The sequence below is a fragment of the Simochromis diagramma genome, unplaced genomic scaffold (genome assembly GCF_900408965.1).
Source record: "Simochromis diagramma unplaced genomic scaffold, fSimDia1.1 OVJJ01000293.1, whole genome shotgun sequence".
NCBI lineage: Eukaryota > Metazoa > Chordata > Actinopteri > Cichliformes > Cichlidae > Simochromis > Simochromis diagramma.
Window position 1 is genome coordinate 15,613,906 of NW_024386801.1, and position 25,391 is coordinate 15,639,296.

General features: G+C 40.3%; 3 protein-coding genes and 1 long non-coding RNA gene across 9 annotated transcripts in view; 2 read left to right on the forward strand and 2 right to left on the reverse strand.

The window, feature by feature from the left end:
* The first annotated feature begins 1,444 nt into the window (after positions 1–1,444).
* Positions 1,445–7,128, forward strand: irak4 (interleukin-1 receptor-associated kinase 4). Of its 4 annotated transcripts, none has more exons than XM_040026145.1 (11): positions 1,445–1,748; positions 1,851–1,996; positions 2,337–2,480; positions 2,921–3,081; positions 3,162–3,226; positions 3,321–3,435; positions 3,535–3,644; positions 4,248–4,434; positions 4,902–4,964; positions 5,275–5,439; positions 6,819–7,128. In XM_040026145.1, the coding sequence occupies exons 1-11, from the start codon at positions 1,588–1,590 to the stop codon at positions 6,879–6,881; spliced, it is 1,380 nt and encodes a 459-aa protein (XP_039882079.1). In that variant the 5' UTR covers positions 1,445–1,587; the 3' UTR covers positions 6,882–7,128. The 4 variants fall into 4 exon arrangements, with proteins under 4 accessions (XP_039882079.1, XP_039882080.1, XP_039882081.1 ...); XM_040026146.1 differs by having other exon boundaries at positions 2,343–2,480; XM_040026147.1 differs by lacking the exon at positions 6,819–7,128 and having other exon boundaries at positions 5,275–6,812.
* LOC120730053 (twinfilin-1-like) lies at positions 7,126–16,289 on the reverse strand. Its single transcript, XM_040026149.1, is given in 10 exon segments — positions 7,126–8,388; positions 10,069–10,190; positions 10,333–10,483; positions 11,170–11,295; positions 12,995–13,099; positions 13,262–13,357; positions 14,394–14,489; positions 14,491–14,573; positions 14,715–14,795; positions 16,156–16,289. Coding segments are annotated over 10 exon segments (1,053 nt in total). The 5' UTR covers positions 16,181–16,289; the 3' UTR covers positions 7,126–8,220.
* A 3,747-nt stretch (positions 16,290–20,036) lies between these two features.
* tmem117 (transmembrane protein 117) overlaps positions 20,037–25,391 on the forward strand; it is a 52,981-nt gene continuing 47,626 nt past the window's right edge. Inside the window, exons 1-3 of one of the 3 annotated variants that reach the window (XM_040026151.1) lie at positions 20,037–20,047; positions 20,898–21,105; positions 22,540–22,847. In XM_040026151.1, coding sequence (XP_039882085.1) covers positions 22,568–22,847 — 280 coding nt within the window. In that variant the 5' untranslated portion in view covers positions 20,037–20,047; positions 20,898–21,105; positions 22,540–22,567. The other 2 variants (XM_040026154.1, XM_040026152.1) reach the window with 2 other exon arrangements.
* On the reverse strand, positions 22,961–23,466 carry LOC120730059. The gene is made up of 2 exons (XR_005695043.1): positions 23,095–23,466; positions 22,961–23,040 (listed from the first exon to the last, which is right to left on the reverse strand). It is a non-coding gene; the product is annotated as an uncharacterized LOC120730059 (long non-coding RNA).

Sequence of the window (25,391 nt, forward strand, 5' to 3'; positions counted from 1 at the left end):
TAAGACTTTTCTGATGCAAAAAAAAGTTTTAATCTTGTGTGTGGGTTTTTTGTCTGAAATTTATGTCTCACACACACGCATCTTGCACTTCATCACAAATCCACCCAGTAATCCATCCCATCCAGTAATACAGCTAGGCCTTCCATTTGCACATGGAACTGATCACAGTTCATCAAATACAGTGCAAATAGCAAATAACACACCATAAACAGATCCAGCTTTTTTGTAACACAGAAACAAAAAAAAGGTACTCCAAGCAGTTTAGACCAAATGCCTCCAGCTGTTTGCCAAATTTGTTTGACATGAGATGGCTCGATCGAGGTCACCTCCTTGATGTGGTTTTAAAGTTTCCAAGAAAAAAAAAATCTGTTAAAGAAGTTTTTTTTTCCTGCAACACATTTGGGGAGTTTATTTGGGGAGGGGGGTTCTATGCTGGACTGTGACTGTGATTTAAACACCAGTGAAAAAAAAATTGTGCCTTATGGGTGATGGATAGGCTGATCGATACCTAACATCCTGCAAAAATGGCACCCTTTAGTTTATATTGTGTGTTGATGTAGCAACATAGGAGTTCATAAATGTCCATTTGAGTGTTTAAATACACAAATAGGTACAAAAAAGATGTTTGTTTTTTCCTAATACTTACTTATATAGTTATTTGATCACATTTCCAAACGAAGGCATGCGTGAAACCTAGAGTTCAATAAGAGAAGATGAAGATGGAGATTGAGAAGATGTAAAGGGAACTATTTTCTTCTGTTTTTGTGCATTTAAATTATATGCATACAAGTATTCTAATATTTGACATACGCAGCAGTTATTATGAATTCAATCACAGTTCTAAGGTCTCTCGGTTATTCATTCCATCCATCCTCTTCCGCCTATCCCAGATATCATTTGGGTGAGAGACAGTTTACACCCTGGACAGCTCGCCAACCTGACGCAGGACTAACACAGCAAAACAAGCAACCATTCACACCAACGGGCACCACTAACTACATGTCTTTGGAAGGCAGAGCACCCACGCAGACACCATGCAAACTGATCACATGAAAGGCCTAGCCGAGTGGTGGACTCAAACCCAGGGTGTTCTTGCCGGATACCGTCAGTGTGCACCACCGAATGGAAGATTTGTTTTATTTTCATTATCCACTAGAGGGCACTGTGACACTGTAAATCTCCAAACCACCATCACACGACAGCTGTCTCCCTTTCTGCTCTTGTGTTACCAAAAAGATAATTATATGAATAACCACACGCAGGTTTATTGTTAGTTTGTTGTGCCCGCTTACAGGTAAGAACAGCCAGCACAGACTGTATTATACCATAGCACTCAATCTTTGCGTTTCCGCTTTGTAGGTGGAGACCTTTTGTAGGACAGCCCTGCTGTTTACGTTTGGGGAAGTTGCTCAATATCGGAAAACACTTTTTCTTTTAGGTATGTGAGCAAAACATAACTGTTTGCGATTTTTCTGGGTTAAAGAATCCACTCGATGGAGTGTAATTAACGTCTTCAGGTCTAAGATCATGACAACATGACTGTTAGATAAAGCCCAATCTCGGGTTTGGTCACAAACTCCCCGCAGAATGGATAATCCATTAACTTCCGCTACTTATATTCGCAACATCGGTTTTCGTTTACGTCGCAAATTGTCCGATTTTTTGGATCCTCAGGACAGGTGGAAAGAAGTTCTTGTAGATATACAGAAACCGAGCGGGGAGCCGAGGTATTCCCAGCTTCATGTCAGGTAAGATGCGGGCAAACTTTCTGACGTGCTTGCTTTTCATTGAATGAAATCACGCTGATTGTTTATTTATTGTTTACTGAATTTGTGCCGCTGTCTTTGAAGGAGATTTGAAGGTCTTGTTGCACAGGGTCGCAGTCCCACAGTGGAGCTGCTCAATGACTGGGGGACCACCAACAGCACAGTGGGTGAACTTGTGGACATTTTGAAGAGTCACGAGTTACTGGCTGCTGCCAGTGTTCTGCTACCTGGTATGACTTTTAAAAGCCATTAAATAATAACCACACGCAACAGGTAGAATAAACCTGTTGAATCTTAACTTACCCCAGATCTTTTTCCCAGTATCGCCCTCTTTTTTTAAAAAAAATTCTTGTAAGAAAATAAGATGTTATAACCACGAGTTGTGAAATTGCAATAAGAGATGTAGCAAAAAACTTCTGCACTTTTTGGGTAGAGGATGAGTAAACATCTGTTATGTTTTATTAAAGGTGTGATGCCTGGAGCATGAGGAGAAACAGTCAAACCGCACTGATACAGGATGTAAAACCCAATCATTTATTCTGATCATTTTTTGTTTTTGTCCTCACACAATTGAAGAGTCCAGTCCACTGGAGACACAAACCCAAAGCACTGCTTCAACCAGAGTGCTGGAAGAGAGAGATGTGCAGCAGCAGCCCGTCACCACTGTGCTGCAGCTTCGAATGCCACAGGAGAACACCGAACCAATACACACAGGTCTTTCACTTTTTGATTATGTATTAATTTTACGTTCATATCTTGATTGAACATGTGACACTGAACGTATGACACGTTTGACATTTATTAACACAGTCATTTATGAGTCATATTCATGCGATGTTTTAAGTAGATAATGTTCATCTTTCATTATCTGCTGAAAAGTCTGGTTTCAGTGAATTAAAATGTCATATCTTTCTCAGCACCATGTGAATCTGCCACTGCAGTACTAAAGTAGTGCAATAAATCTACTTGATTACATTAGAGCACTGTAAACTAAGCTGCTCTATAGTGGTGTAGTGTAGTCAACAAAGATGATCTTTTGATTTCGATGCCGCTTCTTCGTAAAGATGTGATTTTATGTAATCGACAGCAGGTGGCAGCGTCGGGCTCTTGATCAGGGAAGTTAATGAGGCAGTTTACTGTGTCTCCCTCCTTAGGCTTCTCCAGTTTCTTATATAGTGACCTGATGAGGATCACAGGCAACTTTGATGACCGGTCCACGTCAGCTGGTGGCAGCCGAATTGGAGAGGGAGGCTTTGGGACGGTATACAAAGGTCTCCTGAATGACAAACCAGTTGCAGTGAAAAAACTCAATCCAGTAAGTGGAAATATTTTTTAACAGAACCACATGCCTCTGTGTACTGCTGTTAATTGCATCTGAGATATTGTATTATTTAGGTGGATGACATGCCACTGGACAAGTTGCAAGATCAGTTCAACCAAGAGATCCAGACTCTGAAAGTGTAAGTTTCCCTCAGGAAGAAGGTGAAGAAGCATATTTAACATACATGTATTTACAAATGCAGGTGTGGTTTAATAACAGCATTTGTTCCACAGGTTGAAACACGAGAACTTGGTTGACATGGTTGGATTTTCCTGTGACGAACAGCACCTATGTTTAGTGTACGCTTTCATGGCCAATGGATCTTTATTAGACCGACTGGCTTGCTTTGTAAGCATTATTTACTCTTCTGCACAAACAGTCTGCTTTTCAGTCCCCATGCATTCATAAAGGGATTTAATTACATGCTTTTTTTTGTTGTTTATTTAGGAAGGAAGTCCTCCACTTTCCTGGCACCACAGGTGCTTGATAGCAGAAGGGACAGCCAAAGGTTTGGAGTATCTGCACTCCAACCATCACGTCCACAGAGATGTTAAAAGGTTCATAGTGCGAAAGCTTTCATCGTTATTGGTTTAGAGATATCCCACAAAGAAGAGAGAAAATGTCCCGTTTTTGATGTCACGTACCTTTATGGAACACTATGCAAATTACATCACATTACTGTTTTAGACAAAGAACCAAAAAAAGACTTTGGGGATGTAGAAAAAGCTTTCCCATATGGTTCTCTGCAGATCATATGACAAGGTTCTCTTTAGAGCTAAATTAAAAGTAGAAAAAGGTTTCATTTACACTTGTATTCATGTCCCTGTTCAGAGGCACATGAAAAAACTGATGCCACACCTAGATTTATTTTATTTTTGTTTAATCTGATGACACCACTAGTAGCTAGTAGTTTAAGTTAACATGAAGATCATGAACAGGTTCATTAGTAATGCAACGGTACAGTTTGGGCACGAAAGGTACAGTTTGGTAATTTAGTGAGTTTTATAGAGGCTCATAAGCAAAATCATGCAAGAGGTATTGATGTTTTAATTTAACTCTTGGCAAGGACGCCAGTAAAATCACATTTCCCTAAATGTAGAAATATACATGACACATGACTGGATGTTTTGTTGCTCACTCTGGTATTTCTTCCCTGTTAGTGCGAACATCCTGTTAGATGAACACTTTGTGGCCAAAATCTCAGACTTTGGTCTGACGAGAGCATCGGCCAAGCGAACCTCGACGACCATGATGACTGAGAGGATCGTGGGTACCCGTGCGTACATGGCACCGGAGGCGCTAAGAGGAGAGATCACACCAAAATCCGATATATTCAGTTTTGGAGTGGTAGGCTTTCTTCAGACACACACACTGATACACACAGGTAGGGCTGGAGAAACTGCAGCTGTAATGTAAAATGTAGAGCAGTACTCAGCACTTTCCTTGACTCCAAGGTTCTCCCAAACTACTGACACATATATAACTGCAGGACACAAGCGTTGCAGTATACTTTTTTCAGTATTTGTGAAATAAGAGCTCTATATTGTTTATCATCTGTCATTATCCCAAATCTGCTGTGGGACACAGCGATACGTATTAGTAGCTATAATTGTCAAACATAGGTGATCATTAGGTGATCATTAGGTGATTTCCGGGATCAGTACTTTAGTAGAATCTCTGACCTTGCCACGAAGCATATGCATTCCTACATGCTGTGGGAATACTGCAGTGTTGGCGATGTTACCCGCCGCCACATGTAAGTTTTCCTGTTGCCCAGAGCCGTGCGATTAACCCCGTCTCTCTGCCATCTACAGGTGTTGTTAGAAATATTGTCTGGACTCCCGCCAGTTGATGAAAACCGGGAGCCACAGTTCTTGGTAAGTTACACAAAAGAGGCTTTCATTGTGTTACCTGCCAAGCTACACTTTGTGCTTCCAGCTTATTAAAGGCTTTGCCTTTAATAAGTCAGGGAACATTATCGGTTAATAGTCAATTTGTTAAGGATTTAAACAAAAAAGTTCAAATCTTCCACCTTTAAAAGTTTCATCTGTGCTCATCATGTGCTGATACTGTATTTGATGTTTAATATACAAGTCAGCATCTATGGAACATGCTTGCAGAAGATGATTGTTACATCACTGTGTGTGTGTGTGTGTGTGTGTGTGTGTTCCCTACTTCATTTCCTAGATGGAGATGAGGTATGACATAGATGATGAAGATGAGGAGCTGACTCTGGAGGATTTTGTGGACAAAAAAATGAAAGCCTGGGAGCTGAGCCAGGTGGAGAGTATTTACTCCTTGGCATGCAACTGCCTCCATGAGAGGAAAAACAGACGGCCTGTCATCAAACAGGTACAGGAACGATCCCAGCAGATTTAACGTATAGGTCAAGCTACTGTGTTGGCATCTGCACAACTTTTCACCTTGAGCTGTTTGCCTGCGTTATGTGCCTCTGCTGGACCAGGCTGAATGAAGAAATCCCACAAAGGGATTTTTTTTGTTTTAGTTTTTGAAAAGAGGATCATTAACAACTGAGTCGGGTCATTGTTTGTTTGTTTGTTTTTTAATGGCATTTATTAGCAAAGATACATTCACCAGACACTTCGTTAAATACACCTGTTTTAACTGCTTATTAACACTAATATCTAAACAGCCAATCACATAGCAGCAACTGACTGCCATATAGGCGTGGCTGTAGTCATTTAAGCACCTCGAGGTGACTTTTGTTGCGATTTGATGCTGTGTAAATAGCACATAACCATTTCCAGTGAGTGGCAGTTTTGAGGGTGAAAATGCCAGAGATCAAAGGAAAATGGGCAGACCGTTTAAAGCTGATAGGAAGTCAACAGTACTCGTTATCTTAACAAGGTATGCAGCAGAGCATCTCTGAATGCACAACATGTTGAACCTTAAAGCAGATGGGATGAGCAGCAGAAAGCCGAGGCCACAGTTCACTCCGACAACAGAACATTGGAAAAACATTGCCCAGGCCAATAAGTCTTCATTTCTTCTATGACATTTAGATGATAGGATCAGAATTTGGCAAAAACAGCATGAAAGTCCAGCAATGTACCAAAACCTCAGGCTGCTGCTGGTGTCATGGTGTGGGGGACATTGTCCCCTTAATACAAACTGAGCGTTTCTTAACCACCACAGCCCACCTGAGTGTTGTTGTTGACCGTGACCACAGTAAACCGACGTTTTTATGACTGCTTCCAGGAAGGTAACACACCATGTCACAAAGCTCAGATCGTCTCAAACTGGTTTCCTGAACATGACGAGTTCACTGTAATTGAATGGCCTCCACAGTCACCAGATCTTAGCCTTAATAGAGCATGTTTGGGACGTGATAGAAAGGGAGATTTGCATCATGAATGCATGATGCAAATCTCCCTTTCTGCCACATCCTGACAAATCTGTGTGACGCTATATTAACCAAAATCTCTGAGGAATTTTCCAACACTGTGTTCAATCTGTGCTGCAACGAATTAAAGCAGTTCTAAAGGCAAAAGGGGCCCAACTTGATATAGCAAGGTGTACCTAATAAAGTGTATGGGGAGTCTATGTAATAACAAACATATTATTTAGGGGATTTAGGGAGCAAATGCAGGCAGTAAGAGAACGGAGACTGCACTCTTGTCTTGTTGAACTAAAGGAAAATGTCATATTGTTGCTACGGTATATATATGCTAACTTCATGTTGTAGTCATGATTGTTGTGTGTCTGAACAGGTTTACGCGGAGATTCACGGAGTCGTCAAAAACATTGCACTGGATCTTGATAGAAAGGCGTGAAGCAAAGCATCGTGGGAATTGTGAGCTTGCTTCAAACTGCAGACTGACAGAAGAATTACTGCACTGTTTTTTTAAAGGCATGTTAGCTTACGTGTGTAATTGCTGTAAAAATACTGCTGAATACATTTCTGTGAGGCCTTTAAACAAATCTAATGGCCGAACTCTTTCAGAATGCCGATTGGTTGTTCTTCCCGGTGTTAAATGTATTTATTACGAACAATTAAAGAAATAAAGTGAAAGAAAGTGATTTAAATATTTTATTTTTCTTCTTTAAAAGAATTATAAGAAAACATAAGACCAAACATGATTTTTCTATTATAATGACACTGTATGAACATAAAGGGATATTCCCTTCAAACATGAGGTGAGCGAAGTAGTTTGCCTAATATTAATCAGTACATCAGTGGATGTGGCAACATTTTGATCAAGGTAATTATATTATTCCCTTTCCCATCCAGTAGCGTGGCATTCCCTGTCATTATGGGAACCAGAAAAGCTGGAAAAGCTTCCTTCCTTGTGAAATCTGAAATGTGTGGATGTAATATTTCTGGAAGCCCCAGTTCTTTCACTGTGATCCTTACCGACGTGGACATCTACCTCAACAGACCAGACTGTTTCTTAATCAAAGAGCATCACACAGCTACAATATGTACATTTACAGCACTTGCATAGAAAAATAAGTATCTCAGCAGATGATTTTTTTTTCATGTAAACCACAGTTATATCAAAAAAGAAGTCTTTTTTTTTTTTCCCCCAATATAAAATGAATCATCAGACACAAGTTTGAGAATTTTTTTTTTCTGCTTTGGAGCACCTCATTGTGCAAACAGTAGGAGACAAATAATCAACACATTAGACACAGAAACATTAATTGACACGAGGAGGAATGGAAGTTAGGAATTTGAGCACGTGAACACAAAATGGGGTCTTTTCATCATATTGGCGCAAGTTCACATTAGTTACACTAACATTTTTGAAGTCTCAGAGCTGGCAACGATGTGAAAATTCAAAAAAACAACCTCATCTTTGACTTGGTTTGGGCCTCTCTGAATTATAGTAAAAGGGTTTTTATGAATGTACTAACCTACATGAATGTACTTCCATTTGGCAAGCTACAAATGGAAATTCTGAAGTGTGTCATTGCTCAGTTGTCCTTGGCGTGCATAGCTGGGTCTGTGGGTGAACTCTGTGGGAATTTGAGGTTTTTGTCTTATTATTTTAAACAAGCGTGTCGAAAATGATTAACCCCCCTCCCTCCTGCCTTCCCCTCCCCAAAGCAGGAATGTTCCTCTGTGGACCGTGCTCGGGGTAGAGGTGGTGGTCGGGCGGTGAGGTCTGTTTAATCTTCCTCCTCTCTCTCCCCCGGTGGTCGGGTGATGCGGCGGCCACCCTTCTTACCAGCGGGGCCTTTGGGCTTGGCAAAGCGCTGCTTGTGTGCGTGCTGCTTGGGATGCACCTCCTCGTACAAGAAATCACTTGTCAGTTCTTCTCCGTTTTCTATTTCCAACTGGGAAACAGAAATATTTAAAAAGTGCATTAAAAAGATGAGCTGGACCACTGGTGCATTGTGTGACAGATTAAAGGAAAAACATTCACCCCTGTGCCCAACATTGAGCATGCTGTTTGAGGCCCATTAGAAAGGGTCACTACAAATGAGTTCTAAGATGACAACATGGCTTTTATTTGCATGACAGATGTTTAATCTGAACAGACAGTAAATTCTGGAAGTGTTCCTGAGCCTGTGCAGCGTTTTCCATGGCATGTGTGCTGTTTTAAATACAGCGCATGTGCTCGAATCGATCCAAATATCGATAGTATCAATGCCAACGCTGGTATTTGTGTCAGATCAATATTAGTTCCATATTATTAATGCTTTGTCTCCATCCTTTCCTCTCAGTTCAGTATGTAGCCCACTGAATTGTGTTAAAAAAAATGTTTTGAGAAAAACTCAATTTAAATGGAAAAAAAAAAAAAAAAAAAAAAAACTATGAAAAATGTCTGAACTTTTTTGTTGACTGTCACGTTCAGAATTTGCAAATTGATGCCGATTCAACTCATAAATCATGACACACTTTTCTCCCCTACATAAGATGTATTAATACATTAAAAGCATTGGCAATATGATGTGTAATGCAATGTGGAGTAAATTATGGGTAGAGTGCCCTTCACCACCATCATCAAAACACCTTATGAGGAAAATATGCTTTGGAAGCATGGCGCTCCACCCTTCCTGTAAATGCCTGGAGATTTACTGTAGAATCAATAATAACACTCTGTAGGTTTTCAGTCTTGTTTAAGCAATACATGTAGAATAAGGTTTACATTTGTAATCAGTCATATCAGCCACCAAAACCATTTTAAACTCTGTATGGAACACAGTACACAAATACTTTTGTTATCAGGAAATCTCTTATGTAAATAAATGATATTTATTTTACATAAGACATTTGATTATTATAGTATATCATAGGGCTGTTCGATATAACGATATATATCGGATGGCGATATAAAAACGTCTATCGTTTCATTTTACACTATCGTTTGTTTCGTGCAGTCGCAAAATAAACTGTTTACGGCAATATTTTTTCATCATTCTGATGGTCACTGTAGTGGTTATATTAATTTCTTAAAGTTCTCTCTTTCTCTTATATTTTATATAACCACACTACCGACGGACAAGCGCCTGTTTTTATGCGTTGTCGTTAGCAACAGCGACAGCAACACCTTCGCGTGTCCGCTTGTTTATGTTCCACATAAACCTTTCACAATAAAGCTCAAGATCCTGTTGAGACTTTTCAAAATAAACTGAATCACGTGAAAGAGCAGATTTATGGATGAGAAGTAAAAAAGAGCCGCCAGGTGCTAAAAAATAAACCTTAGACTCAAACGTTAGAACAGGCTTTTCCCCGCAGCACGCCGTGTAATAAATACTCACAAAGAAAACGGCGGCCGTTACAACTTATGTCTAAAAATGTATCGTTTCATGCATCGGTTAAAACACTCGACTCCAGCTACATGACGCGCAGCTGGAAACACTTCACGCAAGTAGAGCTGCCCGAGATTCACAGAATTTACAGAAAATTTTTGCGATTTATATCGTTATTGGAATGATAGAATTCTTATATCGGGATATGAGATTTTGGTCATATCGCACAGCCCTAGTATATCACAAAACACAGTGTCTTACTTTTTTCTCAATCTCAATCTGGAGATTGTTTTCCACCATGTCGACCAAGGGATTTTTGCAGCTGGAATACAGCATCCTCTCTTTGATGCTACACTTGTACCCTGGCATAGAATAAATGAAGACTACAAAGAAAGAAGGAAAGGACAGTGAGATGGGAATCACGTGAAGCACCATTCAGAGCAGAACAACACAGAAACCTGCACAAAATACAGTGTTTGTTTGTTTTTTCCTGCTGTTCGTAATAACCCGTGGGAAATCATTTACCTGTGGACTCTAAGTAGTCGCCCTCATGGGAATGTTTGTAGAGGAAGAAGTGGTAACGTGGAGTATCTTTAGGGATTCTCATTGGGAGATCTTTCAGCTCCGTTGGCTCAGTGCCGCACAACCGAATGAGCTCCTGTTCAGCATCTAATTGCTTTTTTGACAAAAGAAGCGAAAAGTTACCCTTTAAGCAAGCCGAGTGCTCCTGTAACTACAAGCTCCCTGCTTTGGTTACTAGACAATGTGAAAAATCTAGGTGGTGCCAGTAAATACCAAACACCTCCCTTTACTCTACATGCTAATGTGATCCTCAGCAGCCAGGAGTAAAACTAGTAAGGATGAATAGAACCCACAAAAGAAAGAAATGCACTTTAACTAAGCTTTTAGACTCATGAAAAGGAAATCTGATGCACAACCACAACAGTGCTACAATTATTCCTTTGTACTGGACTCATCTGATCTTGTGACACAAACCGTCAGAATTTCAATGAGCAGAATTTACACAAAGGCTTTTTGGACAAACTGAGTAACTCATTGTGTCAAACTAGAAAGGTCTCCTCGCCAAAACAATCTGCATCTTTCCAAACACAAGGTAAAAACTCCAACTGCACATTCAAATTATTGAATATGAATATGTCAGTGCTGAGCTAATTACTGTCATTTAGACCAGGATACAGCCTTGCAGACGTGTATGCAGAGAGCTGCAGACACCAGGAGTATGTGGCTGGCCTTACAATACTTTGTAATCCCATGGCATGTAAAAATGCCCAGATGTAGTGCTGTGACAGGTATGCTGACACTTGGCCATGTAGAGGCTAATAACCCCAGCTAATAACTCACCAGTTGTACGTAGTTGATTTTCTTGTCCCTGAAACGTTCAAGTGCTGCGATGGCATCTTTGTGAATAGGGAAAGCCACTCCCTGCAGAGTCTGCTGCTTGGTGTCCACACTGATGTCAGTCTGCACCTAAACACACCACAAACGAAGACACAGAAACGAGACACACTTTGAGTTCTACAGTCCCATTATCGTCATTAAAACACTACAATTGACAAAAACACTGAAAAATGATATCAAAGCCTTTAAAGTAGGCTGATCAGAGCATTACTTAGCAAGCATCAAATGTCTTCAAAATCAAAACATAAGCCGCAATAATTCAATAAGTGTAATCATGTGAGGGCACACCGTTAAAAAAAGAAACTTTTTAGGATTACAAGTGCTTTGCACATCTTCAGAGCTAGACCTGATGATTACAGATGAGGTGCTTGTATCGAAGTGACAAGACGCCTCCGAGAAATTGCACTGAAAACTGGAAATTCTGGAAGGATTACACTGATGGATTGCATCTATTTTTAGAGGCTTGTTCCCACAAAATGAAATGCCATGCAAACATGATTGAGCCTCCCATGTAGCTATCGCGCATACCAAAAAGGATTGCAGGTCTTTTATCCATCTGCTTGGAAAAAAGCGTGCAGTCTCCGAGGCAAAGCAACAATAAATATTTCAAAGGCTTTTTGAGCTAGGCAGTACAGATTAACAGTATATCATCTTCCTGCAACAGCTGGGCAAGTGGGAAGAGCAAAAAAAACTCACTTCCCATTTGCTCTGCTGCTTTTAATTGACCGTACTTTTGGAGACAGCCTGCACTCTACTCAGAGCACTTCCATATATGGTAAGAAAGATAGTTCTTGTTCATGTGGCGGAGCTGGGAGAGCAGCAATTAGAAACAGGTTGTTTCTTAACACTGAAGAAATTCTCGGCAAAATTCTAGGAATACTCTCCAGAAGTATAAAGAGTGAAACTTCAATTGTTCCCATTTTCATTTGTCTGTTGGAGTCTATGTGGCACATCCCCGGAGACCTTGATATCAGCACTGTAAACACTGCTGACGACACTGCCTGCAACAAGTATCACATTACAGCACTTCTTTATCTGATCACAACAAAGGCACAAGCCATTGATGCAGCTCACCTGTACTCTTGTGATCAATCACTGCCAAATACTAAGAGCTACAGAACCCTCTCATTTGCATTTAGCTCCCAACATGTAAATGTTCGATTAGAACAATCAAAAAGCTCTTCTTTTAGTCCCTTTGCTGATTAGGCTAACCAGTGTTTACAACTCTAAACAGCACGTTTTGTGGAGCTAAGGATATACACACGGCTAATAGCTTTATCTCTTCCCGATGCATTAGAACATCCTGCTGTTCTAATGCATCAGCATCTCTGCACTGCACTGATACTGCCAGGCAAGCATATGCACACTTGCATTGCTGCTGACCTTGTGCTGTTTGGAAGGCTTCAGCGCCAGCTTTCATTGATACCCTACACTGTACTGGTTTGGATTTACCTACCACACCCAGGATATGCAATGAGGAGGGATACCGCTGAGCTAAAGCAAGCCAGTGCTTTCTCCCAGTGAAGCCTCCAATGTGATAATGACGTAATGCCAAAAGAGAAACGAGAAGCCTAATCCACACCCACTTTAGAACACTTCAAGCCAGAGAACTTGTCAACAAGTGACCGCATGTGTGCAGCAAGCACTGCACAGAACATCGTTTCCTCCAAGATGATGACAACTCTAAGCGGTGACCAAGTGATAAAAGCCAAATCACTTGTCTGAGTGTGTGTGTGTGTGTGTGTGTGTGTGTGTGTGTGTGTGTTACCTCATTCAGTTTGATCTGCCTCAGTTCCTCTTCTGCAGCAGTAAGAGGCAAAGGAGCAGCTTGAGAGGTCAGATGTTTCTTGTAACCACTGAGGCTCAACTCATCCTGCAGGTAAAGAGCAGCCCAATCACACGGCATGCAGAAACACACACTGACTCACTGTTACTGATATAGTAATCACAGTTCCTATTAGGTGCTAAACACTAACACTGACATTTAACTTGGCACTGTTAAGCTACTGAGTAACAAGCCTTTCACTTGACCAACCTTGCTGGTACCAAAAATCTCATCCTTGATGTGCCCGCCTCCAAACTCCTTCTTCAGTGTTGCTCTGGTAGCAGCATATAACATTTTGTGTCGCACCTGTTGTGAATATCCAAAAAAAATAAAAAAAATAAAAAAATATTTTATTTAGCAAACTTTACACAGGACATAAGGCAATGAGAGCTTTATCTTTAAAGAAAAAAACATTTTATTGTTGCTTGCCTTAAAAAAAAAAGTGAGAAATATTATAATACATATTACAGCCGGTGCTTCTGTCAAGACATTCTTTCATGTGTTTGCTGGTTTATTGCTGCATTTCCTGTCATAAAAATAGGGAACTACTCAAATTCATAGTTACACTAGTGGTAACCAAAACTTTACAAGATACCTTTAAATATCAAACGTGTGATTTAAGGCTACGTAAATCCAGCTCCAGTTCTAACGAAGTGAAAAAAAAAATGCACATGATAAAAACGAGTGCATGCATGCATTGGAAAAATGTTTTGCAACTTCCAAGCAAGCCTAAACCTGAAGGCTCGCGCTTTATACTAGAGGTCAGGAATGCTGAGCTCAGCTCCTCCTTCAGAAAGTGATTCTAAAGTCCACCGTGCTACAAATAATCCTCCATTGCACTTTATCTGGGCACCGGTCGCTTCTCCTCGCAACATTCCCCATTTCACTGCTACAGAAACACACTTGTGTGTTATTTGTTACGGCTATTCTTATGCACAGCAACTCCAGGCTGCAAGTGGTTCATCAAGTTTCAGTGAGACCAAACAACAATGACTTAAATGACACTGTGCGAGACAAGAACGCATAAATTGCAAGCACACACATTTGCATTACAACAAAACACCAATGCATGAAAGGAATATGCCACCTAAAAGCAATGAGGGTAAATTTTAAGTCAAGAAGGAGAGGCTGAGGCTATGCACCGTGTTATTTGGAAAAACATAATTTACCCATATTTAGCTTTCAAGAGGTCTGTTAGGAAATAATGAATGCATTTAAAAGAACGGCTGCCTTGATGTGGTAAACCCCACCCGTCTGATACCCATAGCAGAGAAGGACAAATGCCATGCAGAATGGAAAGCTATTCATTAAAGCCGGGATAGTTTGGGGTTTTTTTCCTTACAGCAGAGTGGTCCGGTGACCAGGCCAGGAAGATCCACTCGTAGCCCTGGTTGTTATTGGAGTCTAGCCGGTATAGAACGTAGCAGGGCACATCATCAGTCAAGGAGGGGTAGCACTAAAGAATCGTATTCCTGGTCCCATTTTTTTGATGCTTTCCTGCTGGCACCTAGAGTCAGCTGCTCTGGAGAGCAGATGTGGACAAAAAGAGAGAAAAAAATCAGCAGTGCAGAGTTTTGTTTCTTTATAAAGAAATGCTAATGTCAGCCTTGGCAGACATTTAGGTAGAAGTAAACAAACTCCAGGACGCTAGAGCGCTGCTTACCATCCTTGATGACGATCTTTAGGGCACGATACTGATCCCCGCTCTTCGCACTGGCAAAGATATCCTTCACATCATTCCCCGCTGAGAAAAAAAAAAAAAAAAAGACATAAGAGGTCAGGGTTTTCTTCCCCTCCTTTAAACAATGCAGGCTCAACAACACCACGCTCATCTTAACATGGCCATCATGAGTCATATGATTATGAGTCTACACCTAAAGGTTTAATGACTCATAATAGCCTGTGAACCATCTGATGTCAGCCATTAGACAAAGGCCACAAAATGATCTTCTCATTAAGCATTCAGCACCTGCAGACCTTTGTAAAGTTAGCATTTTATCCCGTATTGCACAGGCTTTGAGTGAGCAGGCCATCAAGAAAACTTGTCAGTCCTATTATTTTGGTTCAACCTTTGATCTCAAACCCAGTCACAATAAATACAATTTTCTTTTAATAAATTTAAAAAGGGTGACAATTCAGATTCAAACCAACTTCTTAATAGCTGTAACACAAAGCCCAAGAGCACCTTAATGGCACAAGTCCAACAAACTATTTAGACATTTTTAAAATCACTTTTGCAGGAAGGCACTAAAGCAAAATCTTCCATGTAACACAACAACACACAGGAATGCATGGTAGTAAATGAACTGGGTCATATTCCCTGAATTACTAGGATTCACTTTTGTTTTTCACCACCACCAAAATCTGGTGAGCTACAAACAACCACAAAAAGGGTTTAGCTTAGAGGAGCCCCTGTATTAAGATTTACGTTTAACATATATATATTTAAAAGATAAAACAGAAAGAAAAAAAAACCACTATTCGGACACAGCAGTAACAAGTACGTTTGTACTTCTATTTTAAGGTTGCCTGATTTGTAAGTTTAACCTCGGGGTTTTTTTCTATTTTTGCTGCGATGCCATCGTGTATAACAAGTGGTCACGCCCTGCATAAATCCCTTTTTCTTTTAATTACAACACGGCTTAAGCAATGCCAGTACCATTCACGGATTATTGCAAACACCGACAGGTACCAGGCCAGCAGTTTGTCAAAATGAAGGCGTCGTCTGTCCATTCAAAATCTACTCAAAATCTAAACACTACCGGATTTATGCTTGATGCTAAAAGGCTGGGGAATTACAGGCTTTTCGAGCACTGCGAGGGTGAAAAAAGTATGAGTAGTCGTGTTTTATGTCGCTCGTAAACTGATTAGAGACTCAGGATTAGATTTCCTGGTCATAAGTGTCCAAACAGGGCACGCACGCACACACACATATGCACACATCAGGATAGCTCAAAGCTAGCTAGGAGTGGCTAGCTAACGTGACGCTAGCTTCCCCTTGCAATTAATTGTTGCAGGCGCTTAAAGCTCGCCGGGCAATCAGACACGCAGCAAAACAAGACACGTAAAGGCCGAAAGCTGTGAATCAGAAAGAAAGCATCTACCTTGAATGCCCGTTTGATGTGACATTGTGGCTTTCGTCGGATAAAAGGCTGATGCGGCTGATCAGGCGAAACCAGGGCAGAGAAGCAGGAAGTGGACTACATCGGCGAGACCCGCCCCGAGTCTGTCGTCACTAAAATCCTAACAGGAAGGTAATCGTGTTTTATTTTAATATGTGTGTTTTTTTCAGTCTTTTAAAAAAAAAAAAAAAACGGAGACGATACTTCACTCTTTATTATTGTCTTTATGATTGTCGCTGCTTTCTTTTTGTCAAATATGAAAACTGTGTTCTAGCTTTTTTTACATTTTTACTTTCCTGTGGAAAAATGAACCATACAGTTTGTTGATTTCTGCTGAGCTGTGTCATTGAAAGACTCGGCGTGTAGCATTTATAAATACTGGGGTTCTTTTGTCACATTTGATTTAAAAAAAAAAAAAAAAAAAGACAGATAAATATCGACTAGTCAAGTCCTGCACCTGAATGAAAACGACCAATCAAGGGGAGGGGGCGTGCCCAATGGTTGCTCGTGCATCATACCTTTGCTGTGAATTAAATTGGACTCAACAGGCCAAGATATTCTATAACTTCTTTTATTTTTTGTCTCTTTTGGTTATGTAGTGCATGCTCTGTATATTCTAGTATATTTAGCAGTACTTTCTACACAAACTATGTACTTGTTTTTATTGCTGTTCTGTGTGAAGTCTCATTTTTTTCATTCACCTTTTATCTGCAGGTGCATGTGGCCTCTTGGTGAAGAGGTGGAAGAACTCTGGTGTGGATTGCCTACCAGCCAGAAAACCAGTGGCTCTTTGCGTGGCTTCCTGCTTTCAGAGGTCACAGTCACACCTTAAAACTTGCAGTGATGATTATTTTCATGATAGAATAAAATACAATACAATAGCTTTTTATCAGTTTTTCTGAAAACAGGCTTTGTTTTGCTTTCTTTTTCATTTTTACAACTTCTGCTTCTTCTTCCTGATAAAGAACTCAATTAATAGAATAGAACGGAACAGAATACCCAAACCTGGCTCAAGAGTTGGCAGTTCGTCTTGTAATTGGAAGGTTGCCGGTTCGAGCCCCAGCTTGGACAGTCTTGGTCATTGTGTCCTTGGGCAAGACCCTTCGTCTACTGGTGATGGCCAGAGGGGCCGATGGTGCGATATGGCAGCCTGGCTTCTGTCAGTCTGCCCCAGGGCAGCTGTGGCTACAACTGTAGCTTGCCTCCACCAGTGTGTGAATGTGAGAGTGAATGAATAGTGGAATTGTACAGCGCTTTAAGGTTCTCGAAAAGCGCTATATAAATGCAATCCATTATTATTGTACATGTAAATGAAATTACGGAATTAAGTAATGATTTCAGCTCTATAAATTTAGAAGTAGTATTTTTCAGCATTGATTCTTTTGTTACTACAAATACAACAGTACAAATCCTTCTACTACACCTCTTCCAGAAGCTGAACTTAGAGCTTCTTTGAAAACAAAGGAGAAAGTGCAAGTGTTTGAATGTAAAAGTAAAAGCACTAGCAGCAAACCTCTGTAAAATGTGTTTAGCTCTTATTAGTATCATTGCTTTAAATCTTTTTTTTTTCAATTACTCTGATATATACACTGTTGTTGAATCCCAGGATACTATTGGTGAGATGTTTTCATATTCATAATGGATATAATAATGAAAAATAATAGTGACATTAAGTTAATGTGCTACCTTGCTGCACTTGTCCCTCTTATCTAGTAAAAACAGAGCTTCCTCCCTCTGACCTTTTTTTTTTTTTTTTTTTAGAAATATCTTTGGTGGTATAAAAAAGTCAAAATATATTTTGTATTTCACATTTTTACATGTGTTCATATGAGCATGGATGAAACGGGACATTTGCTTACACAGGGAACTAAAGGGGACCAGGCTTTGGGCAAGCACAGCAGCAGTACTCATATTATGCACACACCATTTTAAAATAAGACAATTACTTAGTCTCTTAGAAAAGTCAAAGTACAAAAGTTTAGAATTGCCAATTAACCTAAAACCAAGCCTTTGGACTGTCAGGGGAAGCCAGAGTATTGTGTAAGAATTCAAACAAGCACAGGGACAACATGCAAGCTTCACACAGACAAGCCAACACAAAGAAACAGACATTCATAGCACCAGGCACCAGGCACTGAAAAGAGTCAAGAGAGTCCTGGGTTTGAATCAACCAGCTGGCTGGCGCCCTTCTGTGTGGAAAATTCATGGTCTCCCTGTGCTGCTTGTGTTTTCTCGAGGTACTCCAGCTTTGTCTCTCATACAAAACACATTCATGTTCGGCTGACTGGCAATTCTAAATTGACTGTAGGTGTGAATATAAGTGTGAATGGTTGTCTGTGTAAATGTCGTAGCCCTGGTGACCTGACTAGGGGAAAACTCACCTCTCACTCTGACTCTACTGGTGGGTTTTCAGCCTATCCCCACCCCCACCCCTGTGGCTTTCTTCATTTCTTGTTTATATGTGTTCTTTGGTGATTACATTTAAGTCTGTTTTTTCAGTGTTTGAAAACAGACAAAAAAAATCTGTACAAGGTAATAGATCTTAAAAGAACCTCACATTGGGACTCTGGACAAGGAAAACTGAAAACACTGTGGGTTTATTCCCATGGCTTGTGTGATGCTAAAAGTCTATCCAGTTTACCACTTTCTGCCCAGCAGCGTGATTAATGTGTGAGACCTGTCCCAACATTCACAACACAGAAGGCAATCATATCCACAGCTTACCATGCTATTTTTTTTTTACAGTTTAAGGGTTAGTACTTAAGTTTCTTATTGCTTGTGTTTCTTAAAGGTGATATTTGGCTATTGAATAAGCAGGTGTGCTTTCAGTTTCAATTTCTAGAAGACTGCATGAGATTTGTATTTTCACCAACATGCTGTTTTCTGTGCTAAATATACCTTTGGCTGTAGTGGCAAAGGAGCTTAAATTCCACTGCATTGGAGTCCAAAATAACTTTGGCTTATCCAGATGTGGCTTTGCATACTATTTTTATTTTCATCAACACTGCACACTGGTAGAGTGCATCGCTAATCCTGCGTAACATTTGAAGATTTTCTGTTTCTTTTTACTTATTAAAAACAAAGGATTCTGTAATACATAGAGTGCCTAAAGTTTTATATGTGAATTCATAGACTATACTATGCTGACAAGGGACACATTTCTACACAAGTTTATGTTAAATGAAAAAGCCAAGAAGAAAGGGTATAAGGATACTCTTTCACATGTGTATTGGTCTTGGTATGTTGAGATGCCAGAAACCCACGAAGAAGAGCATCATATATATGCATATTCATGCTAACAGTTCTGGTTTATTTATGGGATATTTTAATGATATTCTATTATTGGGTATTTAAATTAAAGGGATAATAAAATAATAATGAATGCTTTACTCCACTATATGTGTATGGTATCTGCTTTTATAATGTAATAAGTTCCAAGAAATAAAGTCAACTTGTTTTCTGGTTTAAATTCAGCTATTTTCTTCAAGAAAAGAAAAACTAAAGCACTGATTGTATTTAATTATGGCTTAAGATGAATATTAATATAAAGATCAATATTCATTCATCTTTCATTTTTTTTTACATTTTATTCAGTTTTTCCACATCTCTGATCTGTCATACCAGATTCCCGCCTCTCAAAGCAGCAGATCCTATTTGGCACAAAATCCGGCAACATCTGGAAGCCACGGGCTTCCTGCCTCTGGTCTCCTCTTTAAATAAATAAATGAGCCCCATGGCAGCAAAATCCCTTCTCAGCTTTGCGTCAAGTATGACACACAGTCGCACAGGAAGTGATTTGAACCCCCCCCCCCCCTTTTTTTTTTCTTTTTACAAAATAAACTGATTGTAGTGTGGCTGATAAAACCTGTGCTCTGTTACTACAGTCACTGTACATTTATGTGAAACAAAATAATTTACCAATGGTATTAAGCAAATTGTTTACTGAGCTCTGGTCCACTGATTGAGATGGGCTCATCTTCAACCATTCTTCGATGTGATGTAGATTTCAGAACATATAAATGAGTGTAAAGTGAAAGACCGTTGACACTCAACTCTTCAACATAAACCAGGACGATTACAGTCACTGTGGAAGTTTGTTTCTGGCACTGAAAAAAAAAAAGCTGGGATCTCAAAGTTTTGAATTAATAATTCAAAATTTAGAGGAAATAACTCCAAATTTCGAGTTAGGTATCCCAAAGTTTTGAGTTAATAAGTTAAAGATTTGCGTTATTATCGAGTTATGGGTGACAGTTTTTTTTTCAGAAGCGGAAAAAATCTTCCTCTGAAAAATCCTCATAGAAATCTGGTAGTTTCTAATGATGTTTAATGGGTTAAGTTCAAGTAACTTGAAAAATAAAGGAAAACAACATCTAATCCGTTAATATTAGAGGTTCGTCCTTGGCCTGTTGTGATACATATATTGGTATACTTATAGATTCCTCAAGTCTTACTTGTGTTATGGATGTCGGTATCATTTTATTTTGAAACCCGTGAGCGGAAGTCGTGTATTTGTATTGGCTCTGACTTTGGCGCTAGTGAATCAACGTGTTGGCTACATTGCGTTGCACTGATGCTGCGCTTGCTGTGTGGATTCAGCCTCCTCCATCCTTGCTACAGCGGCGGTAGAAGCGTCCTACTTACTACCCAGAAACCGCACCTCACGGCGGGGACTCAGTGACGAAGCACCGCCCGCTTAATAGCCGCCCCGCCCGGCGTATGGACAGTCCGGCACAATGACAGAGGATTTGTGGGTGCCTCTGTCGTATACCAACAACAACAGGTCGCATGGATAATCCCACTTCAGCCCTGTCGTATCATCTCCTGTTTAGGATGATTAGAGCGCCGCTGCCGGCTTGATGTGGCCGGAGAGCAGAGCGGGAGCGGGGCTTCTCGTCCTGGACATCGACTGAGAGATAAAACGGCGTGGAGCAGGTGTGTAAAATCGTGTTGACTTTACCCACTGCACATGCACAAATGAGAAAAAGCGACGTGCATGCAGGTAACTTGCACGGATTTTGGCTGTCCCACATCTCACTCGGTGTACCCTACATTCAGATAAGAAGGAACCAAAATGGTCAAGCTTGTTGTGATATCTCATAATTATATAAGGTCAGTGATGTGACATTTGGCGTCATTAGAAGGGAGGTTGGTGCGATCACGCACTAATGCCCTGAACACGATAGTCCATTCAGAAATGGCCAGAAGTGCCTCAAATAGAGAGGCCATTTGGAGTATTTCCTGCAGCACTTAGACTGCTCTGCTCTGATCAGTGCAAATCTAATCTTTATGCTTTAGAGGGAGTTCAGGTCCCGAAACATCAGTTGAGCTCTTCATTACTCATCGTGGTTATCTAGGGTATAGCCCACTCACCCACCTTCAGGTAAACTTATCCCGGCCCATTTTGTTCTTTTTTGGGTGCTAAGTCCCACTTAACACATGTTTTGGGACTCTCTGGTCACAAGTTGCTAGCCACAGAATGGGAGCAGGTCCCTGGTCACACTAAAAGTCTGCCTTCTCCTCCTGCTCCTCTTCCTCTAAATGCTTGCAGTTTGATAAAGAAAGCAAACTAAATCTGCATTTTACCTCATCAGCCTACTATCACCCAAGGTGGCAGCATCATGACAAGACAAACATGATGCCGGTGAAATTTAATAGCCAGCTCTATTTTTGAAGCCATTACATAATTCCTTCTTCCCCCTCCATGCCCTGTTTTAGGGAAGGTATGAAAGCAGGCAGAAGTTCAGCCCAGCAAAGTCAGACGGTTCAAAGAGGTAGAGAGCGATGGAGTAAAGAAAGAGTGGAGTTCATGGGTGAATAATGATTAAAAATACAGGAGGGACGGGGTGTCTGCAGGTTACTCATGCACTGCTTGGCTGGTGTTGCCGGGGAAAGCCTCACTGTAATGCTGGAACAGTTTCTTTTAAGAAGAGCGCAGAGCAGACGGGCTGAAAGGAGACGAGCCAGCGATTTATAGCTAATAGATATATAGTACTTCAAGAGTCCACCACTTCCAGGTATGACACGTGATTCACCGACACAAGATGACACTTGAGTGGATTGATCGTCCACTTTATGTTATTTTTCTCTCCTTTAAATTGTTTGCTAATTTACAGCTGAGTGATAATCTTAGGACTGATTGGAAACTCTGGTTTTGTGTTAAGAAATCTGTGTGCGTTATTGGTATAGTGGTATATAGGCTCTGCTATCTGAGCCGGGTCTGAATTGAGCGTGATCCTAATCCATTATCTTTAGTGATATTCCAACCACTAATCTGTGTCTGAGGGGTGCGTTTGCTCTAATCTGCCTGGCTGGTAATGTAATCTGACTAAAAGAAGCACTTTCTCTCTCTCTCTCTCTGACTCCCAGGTGTAGTGTGGCTGGAGGGCTTAGCAAGATGGAAATAGATGCCCTTTTTCGCTACTATTTCCAGCACCCGTGGTCCCGTCTCATTGTGGCGTACCTCGTCACCTTTTTTAACTTCCTAATTTTCGCCGAGGACCCCATCTCTCACAGTCAGACAGAGGCCCATATGATTGTGGTGGGGAACTGTTTCTCTTTCCTCTTCAACAAGTACCCAGGCCTCGGGTGGAACATCCTGAAAGTAATTGGCTGGATACTGGCCATTATCACTGGCCTGTTAGCCGGGAAGTTTATATTTCACCGCCAGCTCTTTGGTAAGTCATGCACACAATAATGCAGTGGAATGTGCAGAGTAATGGCTTTTCTGTCTGAGGGAACTCCCCCCACCACACCACCCCCATTGATGTTCTTGTTGTTGCTATTCATCGGGGAGAAGCACGTTTAGACTCCTGCTCTGCTTTTTTTTTTGTCAATGGGAACGTAATTAAAGAGATTGTTAATTATTTTCTTTGTTGAAATCGCTGCTGATTCATCTTTTCATTGCGGTAACTAGATGTACACTGAAATTCTATATGAGGACTTGCATTCCTTCAACAGATTTGTGACTAGAGGTGTTTAGAAATGTCTCAGTAGAAAAAGTGCAGATGGAAATAATATTAGAAGATTACCTCAGAGACTTAACGTTGGACTCACAAGCACACTCCTGTATTCATGGCAGACACCCAAGCAATAAACAAAATTTCCCTTATTTCTTCCTCTAATTATTCCAAAATATAAAATGAAGAGTGTCTGCTAAAGTTTGTGTATGCAGTGATCTTTTTGTATGTGTTTCTTTATACATTGCTGTGCAATAGTCCTGAGCTTTCTCTCGTTTTAATGTATTTTTACTGTTGAGGAGCCAGATGTTCTTGTAATGTTTTTTTTAACCTGCTCTTGAGAAATATTTCTCCAGGCTTTCTGAAGGTCTGTGAAAGTTTTTCTTTGGACATTTGTTTGCTTTTTTATTTTAATTTTCAGTCCTCATAGCTGACCACTTTCAAATGCTTTTTGTTGTTGGTTTGTTAAGTGACTTAACAGAATGATTTATAGGTCAGTGTTATGTATTTACACATGACAGACAATTTAGCAACTGCTACATTTTAAACTGTATTTATTATGTGTTTATACTTTTATATTTATTTATTTTAGCTTGATAGGCATACAATTTATGTACCAATAAGGTGATTCCCATAGAGATACTAGTGGAAAACCTGGTGTTGCATAAGCAAGCATGTTGTGCAATGTGCCCTTAAACATCTACAGTAGATCAACAGTATCTGAAGGTATTGTCCTTAAGAAATATAATAAAGTACCAGCAAAGACTTGACACAGAACCCGAGTGAAGCATTTCGCTGTTCAGTTGATCCGTCTGCTGTTCACTGAAGCCTCGTCAGAAATGGTCTCAATGGTTGTGAAGACGTCTTTCTTAAGGAAGGGAAACGGGGAGAAAAAGGCTGAGGTGTGCCAGATTACACAAGAACTGAACTGTGAAAAAAGTGGCAATCGGTCTTAAAAAGTGATGAACTTAAAACTTTGAGATTTTAAAGCCTGAAGTATTTGGTTCAAATTGTCATCGATATGCATGGAAAAGATCAAGAGGGAGGTACAACAGTGAATGTTCAGAGCCATCTGTAAAGCATGGTGGAGGCTCTGTCATGGTCTGGGACTGCATTTAAGCCAGTGGTGTTGGGGACATTGTGAATACAGAAGAGTATGATCTTTTTGATTCATCTTGCTGATTCATCTGAAAAGCATCTGATTGGTATCAGTTTCGTGTTTCAGGACACCAATGATCTCAAACACACTACCAAAGCAGTAATGTCATATGTGGACAGAAAAAAAACACAGTGCAACACCATCAGTCATTGACTGGCTTTCCCACAGCCTGGGCCTCAGCATTATTGACGCAGTATAAGAACAGAACAGAAAGCAGCCAACACAGCTTTGACTGATCTTCAAAAATCCTGATGAACTATTCCTAAAGACTACTTAAAGAAATGTCAAGAAAACTTGCTTAAGAGAGCTTACACTGTGTTGAAGAATACAGGTGGTCATATAGTAAAGACTTTCAATCGTTTTACAATTTTTCAAACAGCTTTTTCCTTTTCTATATCATAGTTGTATGTATGTTTATATGTTTCAATAAATCACTTCCTCTATTTATCACTTCTCTAGGATAATACTGTACAATGAATTGAGGGGTGTAGAGACTTTTGCACAGTGCTTTAGCACTTCGCTTTTAACATTCTTGCTAACAAGAGATGGTTGTAGTGAAATAATATTAACTGCAGCATGTCGTATTAACAAAAGTGCAATGAAAGCTTCCCAAAAAATGTTACACCAAACAGAACAATGGTGACAGTGCGAGAGACTGAAGAAAGAGTAAGAACCTGACAGGAAAGCATCATCATCAGAGCTTTTTAGCTAAGTTTACAGTCAACTAAAATTTATTGTAAACAACCAGAGAAGCTGTTGGAGTAATCAGTGTGAAATGCCTCCAAACTGCTGGCGTTCAGCTGTTAGCCTCCTCCATGCTGTATTAGCTTTACCAGTAGCAGCTGGTGCACTGCTGTGTGGTATAGTAAACAGAGAGCAACATGGAAGTGAATTCAATAGATTAGCTTTATATATATCAGCAAATTGTCACAATATCCAATCCAGCCTTTTGAGTCAGGATAGGACTGATAACTGACCCAAATCAATTTTCTTTTTCCCCCCACAGATGCAGTAGTTGTTCTCAAAATCTGTATTCAGATTTTGATGTGTGATATCAGTAAAGTCCCCCGTTTAATAGAGCTGTTTTACTAGAACAGGGCTGT

Coding starts and splice junctions, on each gene's coding strand:
- irak4 (XM_040026145.1), top strand. CDS start 1,588: ATGGATAATCCATTAACTTCCGCTACTTATATTCGCAACATCGGTTTT. Junction 1,749..1,850: donor TATTCCCAGCTTCATGTCAG/GTAAGATGCGGG, acceptor CTGTCTTTGAAG/GAGATTTGAAGGTCTTGTTG. Junction 4,435..4,901: donor ATATATTCAGTTTTGGAGTG/GTAGGCTTTCTT, acceptor TGCCATCTACAG/GTGTTGTTAGAAATATTGTC.